The 25,049-nt window shown below is 45.6% G+C and overlaps 1 protein-coding gene, 1 long non-coding RNA gene and 1 other non-coding gene across 4 annotated transcripts in view; 1 reads left to right on the forward strand and 2 right to left on the reverse strand.

Moving 5' to 3' along the window:
- Stk38 (serine/threonine kinase 38) overlaps positions 1 to 18,722 on the reverse strand; it is a 38,555-nt gene extending 19,833 nt beyond the window's left edge. Inside the window, exons 1-4 of one of the 2 annotated variants that reach the window (XM_021633440.2) lie at positions 18,494 to 18,722; positions 12,671 to 12,803; positions 4,869 to 4,920; positions 3,660 to 3,782 (exon numbers count right to left, since the gene is read on the reverse strand). In XM_021633440.2, coding sequence (XP_021489115.1) covers positions 3,660 to 3,782; positions 4,869 to 4,920; positions 12,671 to 12,801 — 306 coding nt within the window. In that variant the 5' untranslated portion in view covers positions 12,802 to 12,803; positions 18,494 to 18,722. Of the gene's footprint in view, positions 1 to 3,659; positions 3,783 to 4,868; positions 4,921 to 12,670; positions 12,807 to 18,493 lie in introns of both variants that reach the window. The other variant, XM_021633439.2, reaches the window with a different exon arrangement.
- On the reverse strand, positions 2,056 to 2,245 carry LOC132648453 (U2 spliceosomal RNA). Its single transcript, XR_009586852.1, has one exon. It is a non-coding gene; the product is annotated as a U2 spliceosomal RNA (small nuclear RNA).
- Positions 3,778 to 18,310, forward strand: LOC132648323 (uncharacterized). The gene is made up of 3 exons (XR_009586694.1): positions 3,778 to 4,406; positions 8,943 to 9,053; positions 17,564 to 18,310. It is a non-coding gene; the product is annotated as an uncharacterized LOC132648323 (long non-coding RNA).
- Positions 18,723 to 25,049: the final 6,327 nt, after the last annotated feature.

The raw sequence follows: 25,049 nt of genomic DNA on the forward strand, positions 1-25,049 counted from the left end.
CTAATTTAAAAACCTTCAGTTTCAAATTTAAGGCCTAATGAAACTCATGACAAATTTCAAACAGTCAACTTTAGAAAGCCTAAGTAATAATCACAACATTTAAATGAAAATAACGTGTCAGACCCACCTGTAATCCTAGCATCAAGAGGCTGAAGCAGGCTGCCACCAATTGGAAGCTAGTCTAGCTATGGGAGCCCCTGTTGCTACTTTGTGGGTTCTTCTTTTTCATACTCTTTATTCCCCACCCCCCAACACCAGTTTTGCCCCCATCACTAGATTAGAAAGAAGGATAAAGGAGTGAGATGCAGAAGGAGAAAGAGAGAGGGGAGAGAGAAGACAGAGGGGAGAGGGGAGGAAGGGAAAGAGAGAAAGGAAGAGAGGGTAGAGGGAGAGATCCCTGAATCTAATTTCTGTGTTTCTCCTTTGAGAATGACTACTAAAAAAACCACAACCAACCCCACCTATCAAAGCTCCAGCATTTATATACCCTCTAAGAAGTTCCGAGAATTCCAAACGTCACACAATTGCATAAACTATCTGCAGCAGCCAAAACTTCATCTCTGCTAGAGCAAGAGGCAAATCACAGTCAGCTGCTGCGAATCAAGCAACCCCATATCTCCACACCTGGGATTAAAGCGAACACATTCTTATAATATTTGTGTTTTTTTTTTTTTAAAGAAAACCAAAATTCCAGAATTCTCACTACAAGACCCTTTGTCAAAAAACAAAAACAAAACAAAAAACATGAGTAAAACCTTATTCTTGGAGAAAATGTAAAAAAGTAGGAAAAAACTAACCCAGCATTCTTTTATCATTCATTTTAATTAATTTACATGTGTGTGGGTGTTGTGAATACAAGTATGTCAGTGCACCGCATGTAAACAGTGCCTGAGGAAGCCAGGAGAGGACACTGGATCCCCAAGTACTGGAGTTACAGGCAGTGTGGACTGACATGTGGACAGTGGGAATTCTGAAGGAAAACTGAGCGTTCTTATGAACCCCTGAGGCAAGAGTCTCACTCTGTAGCCCTAGCTGGTCTCAGATTCAGAGATCTGCCTGCCTCTGCCTCCTAAGTGCTTAAGTTAAAGATGTGCCACATGCTCAGGTTACCTGTTTCTTTTATTTTATATGTTTGTCTATCTACATATGTACATGTTTGAGTGCAGCTATCCAAGGAGTCCAAAAGAAGTTCTCCTGGAGCTGGGGTGACAGGCAGTTTTGAGCCCCCTGATGTGGGTGCTGGAAACTGAACTTAATTGGGTCCTCTGCAATCAGCAGTATGTATGCTTAACCACTGAGCCAACTTTCAGGCTGTTGAATTCTTTCTAAAATGTTTTATTAGATAAAGAAGTTTCCTTTCTATTTTCTTTCTTTCTTTCTTTCTTTTTTTTTTTTTGTTTTTTTTTTTTTTTTTTTTTTTTAGGACAGAGTCTCTCTATGGAGTCCTGGAACTTACTATGCAGACAGGGACCCAAACTCACAGAGATCCATCTGCCTCTGGTTAACCAAGTGCTGGAATTAAGACCTGGGCCACTATGCCCAGCTTGCTTCCTAATTTTTAAGAAGAATTTAATTATTCTTAATTATGTGTGTGTGTGTGTGTGTGTGTGTGTGTGTGTGTCTAGATGTGGCTATTTGCTCGGAAACTGAGATGTCCCCAGAGATCAGTGGTGGATGCCCTGGAGTTACACACAGTTATGAGCTGCCCAAATGGGTGATGGGAACTGAGCTCAGGTCTTCTGAAAATGCAGGAAGAGCTTTTAATCAATAAGCTATCTCCCTGGCCCTATTTTCTAATGCCTTTTTTTTTTTTTTTTTGGACAAGATTTCTCTGTGTAACAGCCTTGGATATCCTGGACTCACGCTGTAGACTAGGCTGGCCTCGAACTCACAGGGATCCGCCTGACTGCCTCCTGTGTGCTGGGAAGCATGTGCCACTAGATCTGGCTCTTTCCAAATCTTTTAATGAGACAATTGTGAAAAGAAAATTAATGCTATATTAACAAATGAAAAACCTGGCAAGTTTGTGAATATCCTTAGCATCCCCCAAGATGCTAAGTTTTTTTCCTGATTAGACTACCAGGTCAGGTTGAAGGCAGAGTGGATGGAACAAGCTTCTGCTCCATCTCCCACCTCCAGAAAGTCATTTTATTTATTTACTGTCCTCAGAAGGAGGACATATCAGATATTAAACTGATAAGAGCAGATACTACACTTGATCTGAGTCAAAAGGCCAAGAGTGTTTTTCCCCCTGTATTTCTGCATATTTTTCTTTTTTTTTTCTTTCTTTTGAGACAGGGTTTCTCTGTGTAGCCTTGCTGTTCTTGATTCCAGGCTGGCCTCGAACTCATGGAGACCTGCCTGCCTCTGCCTCCCAGAGTGCTAGGATCACAGGCGTGCGCCAGGCTCCTGCATGTTTCTCTAACCAAGTACCATGTCCATTTTTCCTGAATGGAGAGTATTTTGAAAAGCATGTTCTTATTCTCAAGAGGCTATCATGCTTCTCCTTCTAGAAAAAGACCATGTAATTACTGCCTCAGTAGTTGTTTTTTCGGATGCTTTTCATCAATGAGAATGACCTTGCATGGGCTCTTTCAAGCGTTCCCTGAGAAACTGCTCTTTTTGATGGAGCAGGATTCATTTGTAGAGATCCAGGCTAAGGAGCTGGGATGCAGCTGAGGGGTCACCTGACTACATTCAACCCCTACAACTGCAGACTCACTGGACTCACTTTGTAGATAAAGTTGGCCTCAACTCGAGTTCCACCTGCCTCTGCCTCCCAAGGGCTAAGATCAAAGGCATGCCCTGTGCTGCCACCTCCAGGCTCACGTTTTTTTTTAAAGCCAGGCTCTGACTAGCTAACCTGGCCTTGGCCCCTAGAGCTCTAAGACTGCCGACAAGCTTACCACGTCTCTTTAGAGCTGTGAGCACCTGGGAGGGAGTGAAGAGACAGCATCAGTCTCCCTTGCAGTGCTGTGGCCCTGGAAAAGCCACAGCTTTTTTTCTTCTTCCTCTTCTTCTTCTCTTTTAAGGGTTTATTTCTTTTCTTTTTAAGAGTTACTTATTTATTATTTATATAGCATTGTGCCTGCACACCAGAAGAGGGCAACAGATCTCACTATACATGGTTGTGAGCCACCATGTGGGTGCTGGGAATTGAACTCGGGTCCTCCGGAAGAGCAGCCAATGCTCTTAACCCCTGAGCCATCTCTCCAGCCCAGAAATCAGCGGCTTTAAAGCAGAGGCCTCTGGGTAGCCTCTGGTCTCCTGCTCAACAGCTGTGTGACACTGTGCATCTTCAGGCTCACCTTCACCATCTATGAAATGGGTTCCTGTCATGATTACAGAACTGCTGAGTGAATACACTGACATCAGGAGCTTGCACAGAGGCACATGCCTATAACCCCAACACTCTGGGCACTACGGTGGGGGTCATAGAGTTGATGCCGAACTGGGCTACATAATGGGACTCTGTCCAAAAAAAGGAAGTGCCAGTGTCATCTCTGATGAGAGAGAGAAGTGATCTGGGCAGTGAATCAGGGAGGAAAGAGAGAAGACAAGAGAAGTGAAGCCACTGAACCCCAGATACTCAAGCTGGGTAACACGATCAGGAGATCCTGGGGTGTTAGAAGCTTTGAGGGTCTGGGATATTTTTTTACCTCACCAAATGCTCCTCGGCCTATGACTTTTAAAGACTCAAAATCTTCTAGTCCAAGCCTTGTTCTCTTTAATCGAAGAAACTCTGTTTCCTTCCGAGCATGTGCTGACCTCCTGAGACGTTTCTGGTGTTTAAAAAAGAAAAGGGAGGAAAGATGAAATTCTGCAACTCTGAAAGCCCGTCCTAGCTGCCTTGCACAGCCGGGAGCAGGGCCACACTAGTCTACCACAATCTCGCGACAGCACCTCGCAGGCTAACTTCAGCCGTGTCTGCTCCCTTCCCTGGCTGGCACACTGAAGAGGGTGGGGCTCGCCTGAGGCCTCTGATTAAACTACGTCAACAATCCACAGCTCTAGCATTACTAGTGAAAAGAAACAGATCCATGTTCTCCTCAAGCCCTTCTTCGGGTAAGTGTGTGTGTCTAGTTCCTCCGAGACCAGCAAAACTAGCGTTCACTCCTCAGCACGGCTTTTCCTGCACAGGCTGGGCATTTGCCGTCGCTGTCCCGGACTGTGTCACTTGGCTTCTGAAGGCATTTCCAGGGCTGTTTGGCTGCCTGCATCATCGCTCACTGGCTGTGTTGCCTGGCATCTGTAGGCAGTGTGCAGAGGGCTGAAGCAGCACTGTTCTTCCACCGACCCTTTTCAGCGAATTCACGCATCATCTACAGACGAGCTCTCTGTGCTGCAGGTTGGCCTCAGTCTTGCAGGAATCCTTCTGCCTCAACTTCCAAGTGCTGAGGTTACAGGTACGAAGCACCACGAACTTGGCAAAAATGCTTACCTTGTTCTTTTAAATTTTAATTTAGTTTTCCTAATTTCATCTTTTCTTATAATTCTATTTTTCCCCCCTTCCCATGTCAGGGTTTCTCTGGGTAGCCTTGGCTGTCCTGGAACTCACCCTGTAGACCAGCCTGGCCTCTACCTCACAAAGATCTGCCTGCTTTTCTCTCCCCGAATGATCGGGTTACAATCGTGTTCCACCACACCCAGCTTTTCTTAGAATTCTACAGCTAATTAATTACATAACTGTGACTAGAGAGATCTCCCTCTCCTGAGGAGTATTTAATTAACTTCTTCCTCTGCCTGAGTAACTGAATCCCTCAATTCCTGTCACTGAGCCAAACACTTCCCTGGCACCCAAGCTAACTTGACAAAGAAAACCACCTTTCACAATGGGACCCAAGAAGAAAATCTCCCTCATAAATCACCTCTTCATCTTTCAGGCCTTCTTCTTCCATCACTTTTTCTAACTTCTTTTGTCTAAAATAAATGAGAAAAGATATATAAAACAGCATTAGTATTCTGACAAGCCTATATGAACATAATTGTTAGCCACTTGTAAGTATTCATTTAGATAAAAGGTCATGAAATACATTTTTATAATGTACTTAAGAAAAACCACATAGATAAACAAGAAACATAATCACGAGACAGAATTTAGTGTTCATAAATGAAATCAGGGCTAGCAAGACGGCTTACTGGGTTAAGGTGCTTGCCACCAAGCCTGAGGACTTGAGTTTGATCCCTAAAACCAACAAGATGGAAAGGGCACTGTTTCCTGAAAGCTGTCCTCTGACTTCTACTTATGCCATGGCACAATGCATGCACACATGCACCCACAATTCTACTAATAAATGTTTTAATTCCTATTTTTAAACAAGTAAAAAATTTCATTCTTTGTTAGGTCTACATTTTTAAAAAGACTGTATAAGAGACTAAATTAACAAAGTAGGCAGAGAGTAGTGCACAACTGTAATATAAGCACTTAGGAGGAGAAAACAAGGAGGATCAGGTGTTCAAGGCCAGCCTCACCTACTCAGTAAGTTCAAGACCAGTCTGCCCTTAGAGACTGTTATCTCCATTTTTTTTCTCTTTCTTCTTATTCTCTCTTTTTTTTTTGGACTGGGTTTCTAACCTTAACATCCTGAAACTCACTCTGCAGAGTAGGCTAGCCTGAGCTCACAGAGTTCTGCCTGCCTCTGCTTCCTGAGTGCTGAGATTAAAGGCGTGTGCCACCACTGTCTGGCTCTGTTACCTCAAATTTAAGAAACAAAACAACACACACAGAGAAAAAGAGAGTTATCCAAGATTTATTTTCTTCTTCTTTTTCTTCTGGGTATCAAGAGATCAGGACAACTCATACCCCACGATCCACCCAAGAATTTTTTTAAACTACAGCTTCATAATGATTTGATAAAACTAAAATAACCAAGTAAAATTCCTAATAACCAACTCTATAGATCCTGTTTTCAGCAAGATGAAGGAAAGCACACAAGCTGCAATCAGTAATTTAGACAAGCAGGCAACTTGAGTACAGCAAGAATAAAAGCAGAGAGTAGTGATGAGTAGGGCGCAGTGGTTAAGTTGCAGAATATCTGATCCCACTGTGAACCCCGAAATTTTGACCTGTAAAAACCTGTTCCTTGTTTGCTGTGGCACAGCCCTAGCACACACCTTTAATCCAAGAGCCTTCTATACACAGGATTTAATAAAGTTGACCCTAGGTCAAGAGGCAGAGCAAGAACCAGATGACAGGGGCCTAAGCAGAAAGGAGAAACTTTGAGCAGAGTATTAAGACAGTGTGGGGAAGAAGAAAGCTTTTGGCTTTTGGCTTTTTCCTCATGGGCGTCAGCTGAGCTAATAAGCATTTTAGATTTTAGATTTTGGTGTTTGCTTTTCTCTGCCTCTCTGAGCTAGCAGGTTTTCACCCCAGCTCCTGAGTCTTCACTGGTAAAATCAAACAATGTAAGAATTTTTTTTTCCTTTCTTTCTTTCTTTCTTTCTTGAGACAGGGTTTCTCTGTGTAGCCTTGGTTGTTCGACTAACTTTGTACACCAAGCTGGCCTCGAACTTATAGAGATCTGCCTCCCACAGTACTGGGATCACAGGCGTACGCCACCTTGCCCAGCTGATTTGGGATTTTTTTTTCATATTGAAAATAACAGTTCAGAGCACTGACTACTCTTGTGGAAGACCAGGTTCAATTCCCAGCACCTACACTGCAGTTCACAACTGCCTGTACTCCAGAACCAGGGGTTAGGATGTCCTCCTCTTCTGACCTCTGCAGACACCAGACAGGCAATAGGTACACGCATACATGCAGACAAAACAGCTGTACACACTAAATTAAACATTTTTAAATAAACAGATGTATGCAAGAGCATCCAGTCTAGAGCAGCTGATAAAGCACTTCAGACACCACACGAAGGCTCTGCTTTCCCGAAACCTACTGGCTCAGAGGCTTGAGAAAGGACTCCTGTGTGGCAGCACCAGGTTGGCGGCTTCCCGGCCTTCACAGCCACTCTCCCCTCAGCTGCAGAGTTCCAACCAGAACCTGCAAGAGCCCAGGCCACTTCCCAGGCAGGGATCCCTCAGCCCTCGCCAAGAGGTGTGAACTCCAGGTTTTCACACACACGTGTGCTCATTCCTCTAGAAGACTGTAAGCTTCTTGCAGGGGAGCTGGTAGTGGTGGCGCACAACTTTGATCCCAGCGCGCAGGGAGGCAGAGGCAGGTGGATGGCTGTGAATTTGAGGCCAGCCTGGTCTACAAATCAAGTACAGGACAGCCACGGCTACACAGAGAAACCCTGCCTCGAATAAACAAACAAACAAACAAACAAATAAAAATAAAGTTTCTTGAAGGGAAAGGAGTACATCTGGAGGCCCATCTCCAACAGAAGTGGTGCTTTATAAAGATAGTTCTTTAAGGCATTATTACAATTCTTAGACTTATGTGTGTGAGTGTGTTTTCCCTGATGTATGTCTGTGCACTGCATATGTGCCTAGTGCCCTCAGAGGTCAAAACAACAAAAACATCGGATCACCTGGAACTGGAGTAACTGTTGGTTATGAACCACCATGTGACACTGGGCACCAAACCCAGGTCCTCTGCAAAAGCAGCCAGTACTTTCAACCTCTGAGTCACCTCCAGGGTACTTTTTTTCTTTTAAGAGTTTTTTTATTTTATTATGTATACAATGTTCCACCTCCATGTACACCTGGACGCCGGAAGAGGGCACCAGATCTCATTATAGATGGTTGTGAGCCACCATGTGGTTGCTGGGAATTGAACTCAGGACCTCTAGAAGAGCAAGCAGTGCTCTTAACCTCTGAGCCATCTCTCCAGCCCCTCTAGGGTACTTTTTAAGGACCTCAATTATACAACAGTGTGCAGACACATTTGTGACTTATAACCTGCTCCCTTTATCTAACTAGGCTCCCTTCCTGGCACAGCCCCATTCAAAGCTAGTAAGGATAAAAGAGGGTTGGTCAACTCTACAAAAGCTGAACAAATACATTTCTAATTTCTGTTGATGAGACAGATAAAAACAAGAAAAGTAGTATTAAAATAATTTGATTGTATCTCCATGATCAACACTGGGAAATGCCTAAGAAAGCCCCTGAAAGTTAATATCATGCAACTGTTGAAAATGTAAATATATTAGTTCTTCAGACCCAAACCCTAGTTTGATATTTAGTCAGTAGAGACCACTAGAAGGGCTGGACTTCACATCCTAGGACTTAAATAGAAGTGACCCTGGATTATGAATCTTCATTAATATTCTACTGAGATTCAGATCACATGAAACACTGCATCTTTAAGAAAAAAATAGTTGTCCTGAGAAAACAGTTTTTCTTCTCTCCACTTTTCCTCTTCCTCTCCTCCTCCTCTCTTCCTTCTTTTCCCTTTGTTCCTCATGTCTTCTCCTCTGTCAGTCCTGGGGATTGAACTCCAGGCCGTGCACGCACTAAACAAGTGCTCTACCACTGACTACCCTGAGAGTTCATGGGTAAGACTCTGTGATACTGCAGCACAGATACCCTCCCAGACAGCAAAGTACCACTTCAGTGGAGATGGGCAACCATTATTACATTAAGTTACGTTTGTGGCTTTAGTTAATCCCCCACAACAGTCTTCAGGAAGAAAAAACAGACAATGTTTTGTCAGAGGAAATGCCTGTTTCCTTGGTTTTAATTAGATGGCTATAAATTATCCAGACTATTCTTGTCCAATACTTGCTGGGCACTTACTGTACACAGAGAGAGCAGGGTCGTAACTGCTCTAGAGAAGGCTGGAAGCCAAGGGGCTAGAGGAGGCAAACAACCGACAGGAACGACAGAGCACCTGTGGCAGGCGGCCAGGAAGCCCACAGGGCACAGTGTAACACGCTAACTCTTGTTTTGCTGGTATAGACAGGGTCTCGTGTAGTCAGACAAACCTTAAATCAGCACTTAGCTGAGGCTGCCCTTGACTTTCTGACCCTCTTGCCTCTATCTCTCAGGTGGCAGTGGGCCACCATGCCCAGAAAGTGAACTGTTCCGGACCAACCTGTGGAACTTGCCACAGTATTTCCATGAAGTGGCTCAACTCCTATTTCACTTGTATACAAGAGGTAATTCCCAAATGAGTTTTATTCGCCCTTTGTCTCCAGAGTTTAGACATATCTCCCCATGCAGTAAGTTCTTTGTTTAAAGTAAAACCTTAGCAGGACGGGATAGCACATGCCTATAATGCCATCACTCTGGAAGCTGAGACAGGGGATTGACAAAAGCCCCGCCAAGGGTACCTGTGAGATTGTATCAAATAAATAAATGAAATAACATAAACCTTAGTGTTCTATTAAAATGAAACAGTACAAAAATTACATTTGAGTGGTCAAAATTAATGTTAATTATAAATTAATTAAATTTTCGTATCAGATAAGGAACAAAGTATGAAGGGAAAATTGTATTATTTGCTCTCAAAATTTATTGGTCCAAAACTCAGTATTTCAAAACTCCATCTTATATATTACTAGGTGTACTCTCAAAGTATGTATTCTCAAAATAACTCATTATCAACTGTCACTAAAATGTAGTAATTCTCCTCTACTCTCAAAAGGTTAAAAAGTCATTTCTAACAAGGTCACCTTAGTTACTCGCTGAGGGGAGCCCTTGCCAATCACTGTTATTTCAAGCAAAAACATAAAACTCACTAACCAAACCCACTATTGGATTAAAAAAAAGAAGAAGAACATGTCATCAAAAAGATTTATAAGGAGAGAGTGATTTTTAAGACACTGTCTACGTGTCTGTACCGTGCCCAGAGATTTGCCACAAATCCTGAGGGCTCTAACCCAACGACTGTCTACTCCAAGAATGCACTCAAGGTCTGAACTACCTCTTAGGAGGTCTAGGAACTGTGGTGGGCTCTGGGGACGTGCTCCTGGCGCTGCTTCTTGCCCACGCCCTTCCCTGTCACTACTTTGCTGTTTTCCATGAGAGCCACTCTCCATAGCTGAGCATGGGGCTGAAACTTCTGCAACTTGGGGCACATGAACGAATTTAGGGAATTTAGGATGTGCTGTCGCCTAGTGACAATAAAACGGCAGCAGCAAGTGGCTGGGCGACAGCACTCTGATTTGTCTGTTTGTCTTGCTTTGTTGGTTTTTTGATACAGGGTTTCCCTGTGTAGCCCTGGCTGTCCTGGAACTCACTTGGTATGCCAGGCTGGCCTCGAACTCAAGAGATCTGCCTGACTCTGCCTTCTAAGTGCTGGGATTAAAGGTATGCATCACCACTGCCTGGCTAAGATTCTAAATATTTGCAACTGTATAAAAATACCAGATGTAGAAAAGCAATTAATATGTAGAAACTACACACTAAACACTGCTTTGAGAAAGTTAAAAAAAAAAAAAAGTCTCTTTAGATGTATTTTCAGGCTGAGGGTGGTGGTGTTGTCTTTAATCCTAGTACTTGGGAGATGGGGGTAGAGACAGCTCTCTGTGAGTTCCAGGCTAGTCTGGTCTACATACTGAGTTCCAGAACAGCCAGGACTACATGGAGAGATCTTGTTTTTTTGTTTGTTTTTTAAAAAGGATTTATTTTCACTTTATGTGGTAGTTATGGGTTTTTTGCCTGCATGAACGTCAGTGCGCCATGTGCATGGCTGATATCCATGGAGGCCAGAAGGAGCTGGATCCTCTGAAACTGTAGTTAAAAGTTGCTGGCCACCATGTAGGTGCTGAGAACTGAACACAGGTCCTCCAAAAGCAACAGGCACTCTTAACCCTTTAGTCATCTCATTAGCCCCCCAAAAAGATTTATAAAGTGGACAAGTATATGATGTTGATGAACCAGAAACTTCAGCATTGTCACAACAACAATCATCCCAAAGTGATATGCAGATTCAATATAACTCCAATCATAATCTCTGGATTTTCTGTATACTCTGACAAGCCAAATAAATTTCTTTAAAAAAAAAAAAAAAAAACTGTGAAGAATTTACAATGTCCAAAAACAATCTTAGGTGGAAATAACTCTATACCCACAAGGAAGAATTACACCTCAAATCTCACCTAATACAATGCACACCTACAGGAGGACAAGGTAGCTCAGTAGGTAGAAGTGTTTGCTGTACAAGCTGGCCAACACAGTTTGAGTCTGAGCCCAGAAGCCATGGAAAGATGGAAAGAGAGAACGGAGCCCTGAGCGTTGTCATCGGACTTCCACACATGAGCCACAGCATGCACATACCCTTATTCACACACTAATTTATTATGATCGTGGAACTAAATCTGTGAGGCTCAGCCTCTTCAAGATAGTTCAGTGGGTAGAGGCACCGTGAGGCCTGAGTCTAATCCCCAGGACCAACATGCATGGTGGAAGGTTAGAGCCGACCCAGGACATCGACCTCCTCACACATGCCATGATATGAACATGCATGTTCAGCTCTCAAACAAAAATAACAAATGCAACGCAAAATTTTTTAAGAAAATAATGGAGCTGGAGGGATGGCTCAAAAGTTAAAACCATTTGCTACCCTTGTGGAGGACACTTTCAATTCCTAGCACACACACCAGGAGGCCCACAACCACTTGTAACTCCTGTCTTCCTCAGCACCTGAAAACACGTGGTATATACCCATAGGAACACAAATTTAAAAAATGAAAAATAAAATCTTAATTAAAAAAAAAAGGCAAATTGGCTTCATCAAAAAATTTAAATGTCTGCTCACATAAAGATATAGTTACGAAAATGATGGGAAAGCCAGACACTGGGAGAGTGTTTATAGAACACAGGACAAAAACCGTATATGGAGTACATAAAAAACTCCTGAAACTCACTACCAGTCAAGACAACAGCTTGTGGTGACACAAACCTTTAATCCCTACACTCAGGAGGCAGAAGCAGGTAGATCTCTGAGTTCAAAGCCAGCCTGGTTTACAAACTGAGTTCCAGGACAGACAGGGCTACACAGAGAAAGTCTGTCTCAAAAAAAAAAAAAAAAAAAAAAAAGTCAAGCTGGTATTTTAACTGGGGTAAAGCTGGGAGTGGGGGTACATGACTCTAATCCCAGCACTCAGGAGGCAGAGGAAGGTGCATCTTTGTAAATTCAAGGGCAGCCTGGTCTACAAGGGAACTTTCAGGACAGCCAGGGCTGCACAGTGAGAGCTAGCAGGCTTTGTGGGTTGTTTTTTTAAACAACTCTCAGCTATCACTATCATCATTCACTGTGAGTAAAATGTCAAGTACTCACATGTTAGCGCTAATTCCCTAGCAGTCCCTCCAGACAGTGTTATCCCCACTTTCCTGGTGAGGGAGCTCACACGCCAAAAAGACCTTCACAAACAAGCTCCAGCCTCATACAGCTGCTACTCATAAGACAGGGCTCAAAGTCCCAAGAGGCTACTCCCTGAGAGCACACTGCTTTAATGATGAGCACAGTGAGACGACCAAATTATTTCCTTTATAATGTAATAGAATTCTGGGTTATTGAGCAGCAGATAAGTTGTAATAGAAAAGATTTAGAAATCTGTCACACTGTCATCCCACTGTAACAAATAGGCTACAATATAGCTACCCTGGTCTCCTTTTATATAATAGATATGACCCTACAACATGTAACCGCAGCAAGTTTTTCACCACTGTTTCTGTTTGGGGTTTTGCCTTGTATGTGACAGGTATGCACTCTACCACTGAGCAACATCCCCAGCCCCAAAATACAATGTTTTCAAGCAAAACTCTTTACCTCATTTCTCGTTCTTCATGTTGAGCGATAAGGTTGCTATAAAAGTTCTCCAGTGTCACTTTGGTCATTGTCACCCTTTCCTTCGTATGATTACTCATGGATGAGCAAGGTGTGGATCCTGTCATTGCCATGGCTGCTAGAAGGACAGAGAGGTGTCAGTAGGCAACAATCAACACCCCCTGCCCCTTGGTACAGACATAAATTGGTACGCTCTTTCTGGAGGACAAACAATACAAATCAAGAGCCAGGCAAGCAAGGCGGCGCGGTGGTTAATTGTAACTGTCGGCTTAACGCAAGAACTGCCTGGGAAGGAATCTCAGCGACAGACGTCTAGACTGGGTTGGCTTGTGAACATGTCTCTAGGGATTATTATTATTATTATTATTATTACTGTGCTGCTGTGGCAAGAACTGCCCACTGTGGGTGGCACCAGACAGCCAGAGATGGCTCAGCAGTTCAGAGAACTTGCTCCTGCAGAGGACCAGAGCTCAGGTCTCAGCACTCACATAAGACAACTCAAATCCACCTGAAGTCCAGCTCCAGGGAACCTGACACCCTATCCGGGTCTACACCTGCTGCACATACACATCTGTGCACTCCACACACGAACGCTTTTTTCTTTTTAAAGACTGAAGAAGGGGGCTGAGCGCCGGCAGACAGCTTTAATTCGAGGCTCTCTAGTGGGTGTGAAGTGAACAGCTGCTTCAAGTCCGTTCTTCCGTAACCGCCACAGTGATGGAATTGTGACCCAGATACACTCTTTCTCCCTCGAGTTGTTTCTGTCAGGGCATTTTATCGCAGCAAAAGGAAACAAAACGAAGTCACCAGGCACGGTGTCGGATGCCGGTAATCCCAGCACTCAAGAGATCCTGGCACATGACACCGGTTTTGTGAGCTTCTGCTGCTCTGATAAAGACCAAAACCAAAAGCAACTTGGAGAGAAAAGGGTTTATTTGGCTTACATATCCCATGTCACACTGAGTGAGGACGGAACTCAAGGCAAGAGCCTGGAGGCAGGGACGAGAGCAGAAGCCATGGAGCAGCGCTGCTTACTGGCTCGCCTGCTGTGGCTTACTGAGCTTGCTTGCTTGCATACCCAGAACCTAGGGCTTGCACTGCCCACCGTGACCTGGGCCTCTCCACATCAATCATCATTCAAGAATTCCCCACCAGCCTGCACACAGGCCAATCTGATAAGTGTTTTCTCAACTCAAGTTCCCTCTTCTTAGGTGATTCTAACTTGTACCAAGTTGACAAAAACAAAAAACAAAAAACACACTATTTCAAAGCAAGCAAAAAGTGTATATACATATATACACACAATTATACATAATTCCATTCTTCCCAACTAGAAAACTACCTTGAAATGACAATTCATAAAGATTCATGTGTTTAAAAAAAAAATTCCTATATTTAGTTCCATGAAACTTTTTTTTTTTCCTAAGACAGAGTTTCTCTGTGTAGTCTTGGCTGTCCTGGAATTTGATCTCTAAACCAGGCTGAGCTCGAACTCTGAGATCCACCTGCCTCTGCCTCCCAGTGCTGGGACTAGCCACTGTCCAGCTCAATAAAACATTTGAATTACACGGGAAAACTAGAAATAATATGAATAAATACATAACAGAACTGACTTAAAGTATGAAAAGCCCTGGCAAAATCTATTCAGTTATTTAAAGGAAGGAGGCCAGGTGTGCATAGGCTTGCTGTCCTGGGAGGTGGATGCAGGAGGCTCTGGAGTTCAAGGCCATCTTCAGCTCACATGAGTTAGAGGCCAGCCTGGGCTATAGAAACGCACAAGAAGTCAGTGTTATTAGTGGTTTAACTGCAGGAAATGAGATGATTTTATTCTAGACTATATTTTTCTGTGATATACCAGGTATTCTTAGATTTTTGATTTCTACGATTAAAAGACTTTATGACTAAAATGCTGGTCTGTAGATATGTATGTGCTCTGACTCACCTATAGGTATTTGATAAATGTTTACTACTTGATTTTGTAACGTTTAATTACGACAATTTAAAAAACACTAGTACAAAGAGGAAAACTGTATCACAACTCTAGTGCTCAAAGATTCCTTAAAATCAGCAATCCCAACTTCCTTGTTTTACACTTTAAAACACAACAAAACTCTACAGGTCTAAAAGTCCATAAAATGTTTTCTCTCTTAAATTTAAAATCTCAATTCCCACCAAATAACCTCTATTACCATACTCCACCAAACTGTTAATGGACTGTTCCAGCGTGGGCAACAGCACTCAACAGTTTACCCTTTGCCGGCTTTCTTGATGTATAACTGATTTATTTCCTTCTTTCCCCTCCCTCTCCTGGAGTCCTGGAGTTTTTTGATAGGGTATCACTACATAACCAAGGCTGGCCAGGAACTCACTATCCTTCACCATCCATGGGCTGGGACTACAGGTGTGCACCACCATGCCAAGTGATCCCAATTCTATCCTTTCACCCCAACAGAAAGCACAGCAGAATTCGGGAGGAGCGGGAAGCCATTTTCCAAGAAGGCACATTTTATGAAAACACATTTGAAGGTCCTCCCTGGACAACTGTCTCGTGGATTAGACTAAGGCTTGTAAAGAATGTAAAGACACTTGTTATTATTAAGAGGGGGGAAAGGAAGGCTTAATAACGCATCTGTAGCTGTTTGTGTTTCCTTGGTTTGGGGGTTGTTCTGTTTTTCTGGGACAGAGCCCTGCTATGAAGCCCTGGCCGGCCTGGCACTGCAGAAGCAGGCCTGATTGGCCTCACAGTGGCCCATCTGCCTTGGTCTCGTTTGAGTGCTGGCTGTCAACAAGGCAGTAGTTTTTTGGTTTTGGGGGGGTTGTTGTTTTTTTGTTTTTGTTTTTGTTTTTTTCAGACAAAAACTATATAAGCAATAATGCATTCAGAGATTCAAAATCAACAATCTACTTTAGTGCCAAACATTTTGATCCAGACAGCAAAAGTTTAAGTATTCATAAATCCAAAACACTGAATTACTTAAAAATAGTACCTTAAAATATCACATTGTTTTTTAACAGGGAAGTTCTTACCAATACTGAAGCATGCTGCTTTTAAAATAACGGCAGAGGGGGAAAAAAACCGTCTGGTTTATAAAGTCTGGGTGTGGTTTCTTGTTTGTCAGCCTGCATACCCTCCACCCACAATGAAAACCACATGCACTCTAAGTATGCTTGGGGAGAATACTTAAAACCAGACCAAGAAAAAAAAAAAACGGGCAGTAAAATGGCATCAGGTTAGAAGTGTTTGCCACCAAGCCTAAAGACGTGAGTTCAATGCTTAGGACCCACAGGGGCATTGGAGAAAACCAACTCCCACAAGTTGCCCTTTGGCCTCCACACACTTGCCATGGAAAGCCACCTCACTCTAAACAACCCCACCCTGGCACATACAAAATAAAAATTTTAAATAAGGTGAAAGGTGTCTCAAATTTTCTGGAGAGTCTACATACACACAGTTACTGTGTATGTGTATGTATGTGCATGTGCGTGCACACAGGAAGTGCAAGACAATTTCACTTGGTGAACCAAGCTGGCACTGAACTCACGGCAATCCTCAAGCATGAGCCACCACATCCAGCTCTACATTTTAACAACTAAGATTATGTACGGGTTGAAGATCCAGCTCAGAGTTAGAAGAGAAAGATGACAGGCACGCCGTCAGGCAATGCCTTCCTACAGTGAGTACTCAGTAAGTCTGAGCTGAGCAAGCTCCTGATTTCTAGTTGTCAACAAGGCTGTGGAAAGGAAGAGAACATTTACAGACCAGTATATAAAGGCCTGGACAACAAAGCTCTGGCTTGGGCTAGTGAAGTTGTTCATTTGACTAGTGCCTGCCCAGCATGCACAAAGGCCTGGGTGCTATCCCAAAACAGAAAAAAAAAGGGGGGGTACAAGTCACCCACATTACTCCCTACACTTTAAAAAGATCCATAGGGCGGGTGGTGAAGTTCCAGGACAGCCACGGCTACACAGAGAAACCCTGTCTCCAAAAAAAAACAAAAAACAATCAATCAATAAAATAAAAAGACCCACAGGAAGCTAGGCATCATGAGGCACACCTTTCATCCCAGCACTTACTTGGGAGACAGAGACAGGCAGGTCTCTGTGAGTTCAAGGCCACCTGGTCTACAGAGTGAGTTCTACAATAGCCAGAGCTACATAATGAGACCCAATCTTGAAAAAACTAAAAGATGAGGTCAATAGGACATTTTGTACATGCAAAGATGCCAAATATTCTAGTCAACAAAACCTTCTCTATTTTTCCCCCAACACCTAATGCAACACTAAGGACTCCACTGTCCTTTCCCTTTGGCCTCACTATGTAAACCAAGGTGGCCTTGGAACTCAGAGATCAGCCTGCCTCTGCTTCCCTAGTGATGGTGTGTACCACCACACCTGGCCCTTCTGACCTTTGTTCAAACCCTTCTCTCTACCGCCACTCGTAAATGGTTTAGCCTAATTCTAATAACCTTTGATCAAAAGATACAATTAATATTGCCCAATAGTAATTTCCGGGTTTACTGGGTCAACCAAGTGCATCTTATGAGAGAGGGCTTTCCCTACTGCTTTCCATAATTCAAGCTTCCTGCCCTGACCCACAAGCCACCACCGGAGTCCTATCTCATTGTCTCCTTCCACTCTGCAAAGTTAGGGAAGGTTGGGCAGGAAAGTCTGGAAGGTTATTGGTTTTTGTTTTTTAATTAGCAAAGGATACACACTCTTCATAAAACTCACTATTAAGGACTGTGGACTCTGAATGAGCTCAAGCGAGAACCAGTTTATCCACCATAGAGTTAGGCCTGGCTGGTTGACTTGGCAATGGCACTGCCATCTCTATAGCACCATTTCACCGACATTTCATTTCTTTGTGACCCAAAGGTCAACAGATCTTTCACTGGACAGTTCAAGCGGAGGCCGCAACAATGGAGTCACAAGTGGCATTTGGTTTCAATCCCAGCAACTCGGGAGGAGGAGGCAGGAGGACCTCTGTGAGTTCGAGGCCACCTTGGTCTACACATCGAATTCCAGACCTCCCATACTTACACAGTGAGACCCGGTCTCAAAACCAGGCTGGTTGGTTGGTGGGCGCATGATGCTGTGGTGCGCAGAGCCGGAGGACAGAGCTGTCCTGATGAAGGAAGCCGGTATCTATCTGATGTTTGGGGCGGGGCGGGGGCCACTCTTGTGGGGTTTTTTTGTTTAGGGAAACCCGCATGTACTGGCTAGTTCACCGCCAAGGTGAGCCGAAGGAAGAGGAAGCAGTGGGTCTACTTCACGCTGACCTTCCTCGTCACTTCGAGGAACAACAAGATTCTCCCGTGTCCCTGGGTCCTCTGCGGGGCGCCGCTGGCAGCCGTTATGCGCCTTCTGGCACACTTCTCTAGCTCTTAAAAGCCATTTTTTCCTGTCCTCCAGCTCGGTGCCTTCTCCCAGTTCTTGACAGTCCTCAGGCCATCTGGGGTGACCTTAAGGTGACGGGGTAGCCCAGTGCCCGCTAAACTAACCGCGAATCAGGGGGACAGCCCCCAAGGTCCCACACCTACCCAGGAGACCTGGAACTTCACACACCCTCGGCTTCCCGCATCCCGGGAGGGGAGGCCAAGGTGAAGAACGGGGTCCGCCCGAGGTCCCAGGGGGGACGGGCGGGCGGCAGCCGGCGCACAAAGCTGGCGGCGAGAGACAGCGGCTGCCCGTCCCGGCTGCACGGCCGGCGCGGACCGAGACGGGGAGAGGGGGGACCGCCAAGGGGGCGCTGCCGGGAGGCTGGGGCGAGGACGCGGGGACCGGGCGCGCGGCGGGGACACTCACCAGACCCGGGGGACGGGGCGCGGGGCGGGCGGCGACGGCGCAGACGCGGCGTGCGGGCCGCCCGACAGCGACCGCCAAGCGCCGGGGTCCCCGAGGGAGCGCGGCCGCCGAGCAGCGACGGGAGACGACAACAGGAAGAAGCCCAACTGCCGGAAGGGACGGCAGCGCGGAGGGGCCAAGGCTCCCCGGTACCCCTCAGACCGCGGCGAGGGGACGCGGCGGCCGGGACTGCGCATGCGCCACCCGCCGGCGGCGCTCCCCCTCCCTCCCCGGCGGCAGGGCTGCGCGTGCGCGCCGGCGCCCCGCCCACATCTTCACCCCTGGCGGGGCTGCGCCCAGCCGGGGAGTCTTAGAGAGGCCAGGGGCGAGCCATGTGAGGCGGGCACCGGGTATTTGGGCTGGGCTGGGCTAGTAAGCCTTTGTTTTGTTACTTTTTTTGGGGGGGGAGGGGGAATAATTATAGACTCACCAGAAGTTACAAAATGAAAACAGTGAAGTTCCGTAAAAACCAGCCCCCACCCAGCTTCCCTCAATGTCTTACATAAGACAGGCATCTCAACACCCGGAAATTGACTTTGGCTCTTTTTCAACTACACCAGTGCAATCAAGTACCGTGACTGGGGTGTAGCTTTTGGCATGCACGCGTGTGAGGATGTCTTTAGTTCTGTGAAATTCAATCAGACTTTTTCCCCATCCTCCTTGACCTCAGATCATTGTGGCCACAGGTCTGTTGGAACCCTTGGTCCTACCTATTTTTGGATTAAGGCGCTTTGCTTGGGATCAGGTGAGCTCTCAGACGTTAGACCTCTCCATTGTGCACAGAACTTACCTGAAAGGCTCTCATTCATTCCCAGAGAACCGAGCACGCTGTCCTGGATTGGAAAGGTTTAACTCCTAAAACAATGAGTAACACGAGGTCCCAGCCTCCGTGCAAAGGGACCCTCTGGGAGCAACAGAAACGCACTCCTTCTGTTACTCACTCCCTGAGCATTTTGTGTTCTGATTCACCCTTTTTTAACCAGCAAGATGATAGGATTTCGCTTTCTTCAAGGATGAAATCCCAGACTTTATTTCCTTCATGGTCTGAGAGAGACTTGACTGTGTCTTCTTCAAATGCCAAGTCTCCTTTAGTCCAAAAAATCAGAAACAAAAACAGGACTGAAGACTGGCTGCTCTTCCAGAGGACCCGGTTGGAGTCTCAGCCCCCAATGGACTAGGGTTTCTTGGCTAACGCTTGTCCTCTCCATCTGCCCGTCAGTTTCTAACCTCTTGGCCTACTTTCTCTTCCAATGCTGTCCCCTGTCATTCCTTGTCCTACAGCCATCACCTGCTTCCTCCTCAAACCCACATGTGGTTACTACACCAGCTGGAGCTCATAGGACAGACGCCGAAGCCCCAACACCGGTGCCCCACCCACAGAGGCAGCTCTATCAGCCCACTCGGAATGCTCTTTCCTTAACAGCTCAGGAAGGCAGCCTGGTGCTTCTCAGACTCTGGTGTGCATGCAAATACTTCCCTAAAACTGGTTTTTAAAAAAGCCAACCAGGGCTGGAGAGAGGGCTCAGCAGTTAAATACATATATCACTCCTGCAGAGGACCCAAGTTCAGTTCCTAGCATGCACATGATGGCTCCCAACCATCTGTGACTCTAGTCCACAGGAGACCTGAACGCTCTCCTCCGGCCTCCTCCAGCAATGCCGACATGTAATGCACAAGCAAAACACCCATACATATAAATTGAAAAATAAGTGAGAGGAGCAAAACAGGGCCAGATGGAGAGCTCAGTGTTTAAGAGTACAAATTGCTTGTGCGGGGGACCCAACTTTAGTTCCCAACATCCATGGCAGACAATCTCATAACTGTCCATAACCTGGGCAGGTCCTCTATCTGGGCACGCACGCACACGCATGCGCACACACACACACACACACACACACACATGCACACACATAACTAGATCTAATTAAAGATATTTTTCTTTCTAAAAACAAGCAAATTCTAGGGGCTGGGTTATGTAACTCAGAGGCAGAATGCTGGCCCCGCATGGGTCTGATTAACTTCACCAGGAGGAAAAATAGAATCTAGTTCAGAGGTCGGGTAGAAGCCAGGCCCTGCCTTTCTCACCGGCCCTCAGGACATGCTGCTGCAGCAGATACCACCTCGGAGCAGCAAGCAGGACAGCAGCCCTAGGTCTCTGCCAAGACCACAGCTAGGGAGATGCTGATGTGGGATGACATATGGATGTGATTGTGGTGGGGGGGAGGGGTGTGGGGGGGGAGGTGTTTGCCACTTGTATGCAAGGGCTGGAGCAGCTGTGAGCAACCAGACATGGGTGCTGGGAACTGAGAACTCTGGCAGAACTCACTGTGTAGACCCTGTTGGCTTTGAACTCAGGGATCCCCCTGCCTCTGCCTCCAGAGGGCTGAGGTTAAATGTGTGCGCCACCACACCCAGTACCCTTTCTTTCTTTCTTTCTTTTTTCCTTCCTTCCTTCCTTCTTCCTTCCTTCCTTCCTTTCTCTCTCTCTCTCTCTCTCTCTCTCTCTCTCTTTCTTTCTTTCTTTCTTTCTCTTTCTCTCCTACGTGTGTGTGTTTCACTGTATCACCCTGGCTGTCCTGGAACTCACTCTGAGACCAAACCAGTCTCAGACTCACAGAAATCCCCCTGCCTCTGCCTCTTGAGAGCGGAGATTAAAGACGTTCACCACCACCCCAACAACCTTTCAATTTTTAATAAAACCTCAACTCTGCTTTATACAAGCTGGTAGTCCTGAAATTATTTTCAACACCAAAGCCATGAATCCTGAATTTTCCTCAATCGAGGTCTCTAAGATATTAAAGTGGGGGGCGGGGTATAGGGCCTTGGAGGTAGGGACGGGTTAAGGGGATGCCTAAGCAGACATGGTGGTTCATGCCTATAACCCAGAACTGGGGACATAGGCAAACAGATCTCTGAGTTAGATCGAGTCCAGCCTGGGAGTGTCACTGGTATATGAGGTTAGAACTGGGAGCGCCCAAGTTCTTGGTCTCTTACTTGGATATGCTAGAGTAGCAGGAAAGGAAACCCCTTACAGCAAAGGGACATAACAGATCCTACAACCCTTCAAGGGATCAGGGTCATGGTGACTGTCTGGGATTCTCTTTCATGAGGTTCAGTAGAAGAATGTTCACTCTAGGTGTGGTGAAGGTGGCTTTCTGTTCTGATTGACAGATAAGCTCATATAACCATTTTTTTTCCTACTGCACAAACCCCTTCCCATGATGCGTCTGGGTTGGCGCCTATGCACCCCTGGTTGTGTATAGACATTGGATGGTAAATAGGAGGTTCTCCCTATAAGCTCACTGGGTGAGACAATTTTGTTTGACTGGGCAGGAATCCAAAACCAGTTCGGACTGGATTACATACACACACCCTGTACCAGGATGTATTGGGAATAGATTTGAATAGAAACTGAATTTCACAGTCATTAAAGAGAGAGAAAGCTTACCCCACTGTTCAGAGGGACGTGTTCTGTAGCCTGATGCAGGTGGGGACTGAGATGTTGGGAGAGGGTGTGTGTGTGAGTTCAAAGGCAGAATGTTTTATATACTGAGATCCAGGCCAACCAGGGCTACACAGTGAAACCTTGTCTCAAAAAATAAATAAACTTAAGCCAGAAGTGGTGGCAGATGCCTTTAACCTCAGCACTCAGGAGGCAGAGGCAGGTGGATCTCTTGAGTTCTAGGCCAGCCTGGTCTGCAGAGCAAGTTCCAGGACAGCCAGGGCTACACTGAGAAACCCTGTCTTCAAACAAACAAGAAGGAGGGAAATACGCCAACATTGTTAGCCTGCAGGACTCGGAGTGAAGAGAAGAAAAGAATTCTAGCTGGTGAATAAGAAGAGTGAGGAAACAAGTCCCCGGGAGAAAAAAGAAATCTAGAAGCCAGAAATGAAGAGGATAGGATGTCCACTGACCTCACTATTGGCTGGGAACCTCCCCGGGAGACAAGGGAGTTGCTGAGGCTTTCGAATGGAGGGGTGGAGAGCCGTGTGAATCATGAGGCCCTCCAGCTCCTTGGGGGGGAAGACGTCTAAATTTTCCCAGATTTTCAGAGACCAGAGACGATTTTCACTGCCAGCTGATGAATGATTCATACTTTCCCTACAGACAGCTGTTTTGGCTCCGTGTATCCCGTGTCTAAGGTGAAGCAAAGCGGTGGGCTGAGTAAAGTCATGTGAGTTTCCTTGTCGCAGGACTTCTCAGAACCTTTAATAGCCCTGTGACTTTTCATCAGAGTCACATACTGCACAGGATTTTCCAAAATTCATTTGAGAGGGTTGGTAGAGATTACCATTTCTCTAAAAGTAGGAGCTGGAGAGACGGCTCAGCCGTTAAGAGCAAGAACTGCTCTTGCAAAGGACCTCACCACTTTCTGTAACTTCAGCTCCAGCACCACCTTCTGGCCACCGTGGGTACCTGCACTTGTGTGTCCATACCCACACATAAGACAAACACACTTACACATAATTGAAAAATAAAACAAATTCTTTCTTAGAAAATTCCCCTAAATGTGTGCTCTGGCAACCATGACCACGGTCACGATGTGGGTTTAGGAGACACACCAGGGCCAAAAAGGTCACCTGATTGACTTCGTATGGCTTCAAAAGCCTGGTTTTCAAGGAGCTACAAGTGTACCAAATACTGAAAATAGACCAAAGAGTCACAAGTGAGTGACAGGCTCCAGGCCACTCTCCTGCACAGTTGACAGCAAGCCCCAGCTCAGCTCAGAGCTCTCCCAGCTGAAAAGTTGCAGTCAGTTGTCTATGGGACTGAGCTCATGATCAGACAGGAGAATCTTGAGCCCTCTGGAATATTAATTAAAGGAAGCTCTGTGTCCTGAACCAATAGGATAAGGAATTGGGGTAAAGCTATGCTAAACAGTGCAGGCACTGTGGCCCTCTGGGTACCAGCCTATGGGGAAGAGAAATTTCTTGTCACTGGGACTTTAAAAACCATCTTCTTGGGTGGGAGACAAAACTCAGGTTAAGAGCACTGGCTGTTCTTCCAAAGGTCCAGAGTTCAATTCCCAGCAACCACATGGTGGCTTACAGCTACCTACAATGAGAGCTGATGTCCTCTGCTGGGATGCTGGCAGAATTACTGTATAAATAAAAAGAAATCTTTTTTTTTTTTTAAATCACCTTCCAGGGGGCTGGAGAAATGGCTCAGAGGTTAAGAGCACTGGCTGCTCTTCCAAAGGTCCGGAGTTCAATTCCCAGCAACAACAGGGTGGCTCACAACCATCTATAAAACCACCTTCCATTCTGTTTCTGTATTTATTTATTCAAATTGGGTCTCACTATGTACATAGCACTAGCTGGCTTAGAACTCACAGAGATCAGACTGCCTCTGCCTCTTGAGTGCTGCACTAAAGGAGAGAGCCTGGCTATGCTGGTAATTGAACACAGGCCTACACACATGCTGGAGGAACGTTTCATCAACTGAACGACATCCTCATCCTGCTCCTTTTCTTTTTGAGATTCAGTTTTAATTGTGTGTATGTATAGGGAACCACTGAGCCACACTCCTACCAGCCTGTTTGTTTGTTTGTCTGTTTGTTTTTCCAGGCAGGGTTTCTCTGTGTAGCCGGGGCTGTCCTAGAACTAGCTCTGTAAGACCAGGCTGGCCTCGAACTCACAGAGATCCGCTTACCTCTGCTTCCTGAGCGCTGAGATTACAGGTGTGAGCCACGGAGCGCACCCCTTCCTAGGGGTGTTTGTAGGTCATACAGATGAGCTGTGTGCTCTGCCTTTCTCTCTCCCTCCGGTGCTTGCCTAGGACACAGATGCTGGCCACACTGCCCATGCCAGGCAGGAGCTCTACTACAGAACTGAAGCTAGCCCCCATCTCTTCTTCTAAAACCTTTGTTTTGTTTAAATAATAGATTAATGATTATAAAAAAATTTAAGTAAAATTCATACTCCTACCTCTTTTGTCCAATCTTCCCCCCCCTCCACTTTTTTGTTATTTTCTGTTTTTTTGTTTTTGTTTTTGTTTTTTTTTGAGAAAAAGTCTAATGTAGCCCAGGCTGGCCTTGGATTCACTATGTATCGAGGTTGGCTTTGAACCCCTGATCATCCTGCCTCCATTTCCCAGGTATTGGGATTCTAAGGATGTATAAGCCAGCGAGGCCAGGCTCATTCCCTCATCCCTTTCTTCCCCTTCCACGGAGTTAGCGAATGAATTAGTACGTTGTTCATCTTTGTGCAGATGGAAGCAATAACTGGGTATAGAAACTCATGTCCCCCTTTTTAATTAAAGGTTTTGTTTATTTGTATATGCATTTGTGTGCACTTGTGTGAGTTAATGTGTACTGTGTCCATGCAGGGGCTTGTGGAGGCCAGAGAGTGTCAGATCCCCTGGAACTAAGGCAGTTATGAGAGATGTGGGTGCTGGGAATTCAACCGCATCCTCTGCAAGAACAGCAAGCGCTCTTAACCCCTAAACCAGCTCTCCAGGCCTATTCTCCCCTTTTTTTGACAAAAAAAAAAAAAGGCATGATCCCATCTTTTCTTA

The sequence above is a fragment of the Meriones unguiculatus genome, chromosome 16, assembly GCF_030254825.1.
Source record: "Meriones unguiculatus strain TT.TT164.6M chromosome 16, Bangor_MerUng_6.1, whole genome shotgun sequence".
NCBI lineage: Eukaryota > Metazoa > Chordata > Mammalia > Rodentia > Muridae > Meriones > Meriones unguiculatus.